At 38.9% G+C, this 3740-nt stretch overlaps 2 protein-coding genes across 2 annotated transcripts in view; one reads left to right on the top strand and one right to left on the bottom strand.

The window, feature by feature from the left end:
• LOC106880226 (alpha-1,6-mannosylglycoprotein 6-beta-N-acetylglucosaminyltransferase A) overlaps positions 1 to 3187 on the bottom strand; it is a 23174-nt gene extending 19987 nt beyond the window's left edge. Inside the window, exons 1-3 of the mRNA XM_052976519.1 lie at positions 3077 to 3187; positions 2618 to 2695; positions 448 to 618 (exon numbers count right to left, since the gene is read on the bottom strand). Of these exons, the coding sequence (XP_052832479.1) occupies positions 448 to 618; positions 2618 to 2689 (243 nt within the window). The 5' untranslated portion in view covers positions 2690 to 2695; positions 3077 to 3187. The remainder of the gene's footprint in view (positions 1 to 447; positions 619 to 2617; positions 2696 to 3076) is intronic.
• LOC106868480 (alpha-1,6-mannosylglycoprotein 6-beta-N-acetylglucosaminyltransferase A) overlaps positions 2760 to 3740 on the top strand; it is a 15542-nt gene continuing 14561 nt past the window's right edge. The window contains exon 1 of the mRNA XM_052976518.1: positions 2760 to 2799. Within this exon, the coding sequence (XP_052832478.1) occupies positions 2760 to 2799 (40 nt within the window). The remainder of the gene's footprint in view (positions 2800 to 3740) is intronic.

The following is a 3740-nucleotide window of genomic DNA, read 5'->3' as shown; positions in this document are numbered from 1 at the left end:
GAAATCAAAGAAAGGACACAACTCACAGCTCAAGAACTGGGGTCATAGACAGTTGCTGAGTCTGAGTGAAGGCTTATTTTTACATCCACTTTTTACAGACCAGACAAGTCTATAGTAAGACAATCTAGTCACATTTCATCTGCCAATCCTCATCATCATCATCGTTTAACATCCGTTTTCCATGCTAGCATGGGTTGGATGGTTTGACTGGGGTCTGGGAAGCCAGAAGGCTGCACCAGGCTCCAGTCTGATCTAGCAGTGTTTCTACAGCTGGATGCACCTTCCTAATGCCAATCCTAATGCTTTTTACGTGCCACCGGCACAGGGGCCAGAGGAGGCTGACAATTGCCATGATCGTGTGCATGTGTATACAGTTGCTTTATTTTATAGTGGATAATAATGTGAAAGACCAGCTGAAAGTGTAAACATTTCTTAACCAATACTTACCCGCTTTTTAGGTCTTTTATTCAAGTTTTGTTTCTTGAGAAGGGATTTGATGGCTACTATCCATTTCTGCCACATTCGCTGGATCCTCATACGTATAAAAGCATATCCCTGCCTTTCATTTGGATCAACCAACAGACTCATTAACTGTTCAATATTAGTTGTAACATTGGCCTGGGTGGAGGAAACAAAAATACCACAAATTTGGTGAGTTGAAGATATTACAATACATAAGGGAATGACATCAATGTGGAACTTCAAGTATTTCATTAACTGCTTTTAAATTTTGGCACAAGGCCAGCAAATTCGGAGGAGGGGGTAAGTTGATTATATCGATCTCTGTACTCAACTGGTACTTATTTTATTAACTTCGAAAGGATGTAAGGTAAAGTCAACCTTGGCAGAATTTGAACTGTAAATATAAAGATGGATGAAATGCCACTAAGCATTTTGCCCAGCATGCTAACGATTCTTAGGCACCCCACCTTAAGAATTTCATTAATTAGGAATGAATAAAAATAAAGTACCAGTCAAGTAATGGTGGTGATTGTACTGACTAAACCCTGATCCTCAAAACTGCAACCATTGTGCCATAATTAGAGACCATTAATTAGCAATTAAACTTAGAAATTAGGTATGAACAGTTAGTAACATGAAATAACATTACAAGGCAGCATTTAAGAAAGAATGTTAACACAGACTGAAAACAATTGACTACATCCGAACACTCAGCACTTGAGTCTAAAGCAATCATGGACAAACTGCAGACTTTCTGAATGGCATGCCAACAAAGAATTCCCTCAAATTTTTTTAGTAGTGTAACCCACCTAATGATGAGACATGGGCATTGAAACCAGCCATATCCGGCCGAATTATTCTACCTGTTTTATGTTTAAACCAACCAGATCTGGCCTCTCCCATCTACCCTGTAACGTCATTCTAAAAAGAAACAATCACATTATCAAACTCTCAAAGTGACAAGATAAATGTTTGATTAATTTGAAACAATATGAATTAATAAGTAATATATTTGGCAGAATAATCTGAACACTAAAGGGATAAGGTGATGTGAAGCATAGCCAGGAAATAGGCAGGAGTTGGGGCTACTGGGTTATTGCAATAGAAATCAAAGAAAGGACACAACTCACAGCTCAAGAACTGGGGTCATAGACAGTTGCTGAGTCTGAGTGAAGGCTTATTTTTACATCCACTTTTTACAGACCAGACAAGTCTATAGTAAGACAATCTAGTCACATTTCATCTGCCAATCCTCATCATCATCATCGTTTAACATCCGTTTTCCATGCTAGCATGGGTTGGATGGTTTGACTGGGGTCTGGGAAGCCAGAAGGCTGCACCAGGCTCCAGTCTGATCTGGCAGTGTTTCTACAGCTGGATGCACCTTCCTAATGCCAATCCTAATGCTTTTTACGTGCCACCGGCACAGGGGCGAGAGGAGGCTGACAATTGCCATGATCGGTTGGTGCTTTTTACGTGCCACTGGTATGGAAGCCAGTTGAGGCAGTGCTGGCATTGGCCACGTTCGGATGGTGCTTTTTACGTGCCACTGGCATGGGTATCAAAACTACAATTTCCATTTGATTTTCATTTTGAAGTTGATGTACTTGACTCGATAGGTCTCTTCAAGCACAGCAATTCGCCCTACAATCCAAGGTACTTTTGAATGGGCTGGGGCTGGTTATGCAAAACTGGTGTAGGATACAGCCGTGAACTCACTTTCTTTGCCGGGTCTTCGCAGACATAGCACGTCTCCAGAGGTCTTGGCCTTTCGTCATTGCCTCTGTAAGGCCCAACGTTCGATGGTCATGCTTCCTACCTCATCCCATGTCTTCCTGGGTCTACCTCTACCCCATATTCCTTCAACTGTTTGGGAGTGGCACTTCTTCACACAGCTCTCCTCATCCATCCATAGTACATGACCATACCAGCACAAACGTCTCTCTTGCATACCACATCCGATGCTTCTTATGTCCAACATTCTTACCCTGCTACTGTTTGTAACACTCTGCTTCCAAACCAGAAACTAAATCAAATGCTTACATCAAGATTTTCACCTTAAAGAAATTCAGGTTCTTATGAAGTAAGGCAATGGGAGAAATACAAGTTATAAATGCTTAAAATAGTAAAAAAAAGATATATTAATGTTATTTACATAAACTGTAGATATTTTGTGACGATGATTCTCAGTTAAGTTTCCTCTCCAGCTCTTACTGGGACACCACATTTCAACCTATTGAAAAGAAAATATTCATCATTTAAACAGAATTTATGAAAATGATTATCTTCAAAATACCATGTTTGATCATGGATTTACAACACATTACATCATACAACGTAACGGAAAACTAATTAGGAAGGGATTAACTGATAACTATTTGATGTAGAACTCAACAAAAATTAGAAGGCAGCACATAGAAGTTATTTTAAACAATAAAATTGAATATGAAACCTCTCAGTAACTAACTAATGCCATGGTCCAGTGACAGTTTCAATGAGGGTGCCTCTACAGGATTTCTCAATCTGCTGGAAATGGCAGCCAAATTTCCTCTAAAGATACCTTACCATCCCAAAAGAAAGCAAGAACACATTGGATAATGTATTCCTAATTTACCTGTTTTACTGGCTAGATCCAACTTCTCATACCTAGCCTACAATGCCATTCTAGAAATAAATATTCACATCATTGAAATCCTGAAGCTATGAGATAATGCAGGATTCATCTAAAAGAAAGTGAATAAATACGCATTACATTTGACAGAGTAATCTGAACACTAAATGGTTAAATTAACAATCCGAGAATAGTCCTTTCAACAAGTTTCCATAGTTTTTTGATAATCAAATTTCAGTCACAAAACTTTGGCAAAGCCAAGGCTATGGAACTTGTCCAAGGTGCCATACAAGAGCAACAAATCTAAACCCATATAGATGCGAAGGGAACCCCTTTTGCACACAGTCATGTTCTGGATGGAAAATGAATTAACAAGAAAAAGATACAACAAATTCCTCATAAAAAAAGTAAAGGCTGGAGCAATATTTTATCTTTTATTTCAGTTATTGGACTGTGTCCATGCTGGGGCAATGCCTTGAAGAAATTTAATCAAATGAATCAATCCCAGTAATATTTCTTTTAAATCTGGTACTTGTTCTATCAGTTTCTCTTGTCAAACTGCTAGGTTACAGGGGTGTAAACAAACCAACACCAGTATTCAAAAGGTAGGGTGGATGGGTGACAAACAATGATACAAAGACATACATGCACATACATACTCATATAT

This window comes from Octopus bimaculoides, chromosome 24, assembly GCF_001194135.2.
Source record: "Octopus bimaculoides isolate UCB-OBI-ISO-001 chromosome 24, ASM119413v2, whole genome shotgun sequence".
In the NCBI taxonomy this organism is placed as follows: domain Eukaryota; kingdom Metazoa; phylum Mollusca; class Cephalopoda; order Octopoda; family Octopodidae; genus Octopus; species Octopus bimaculoides.
Note: the sequence above shows the minus strand (reverse complement) of the source record. Positions and strands in the feature narration are given on the sequence as shown.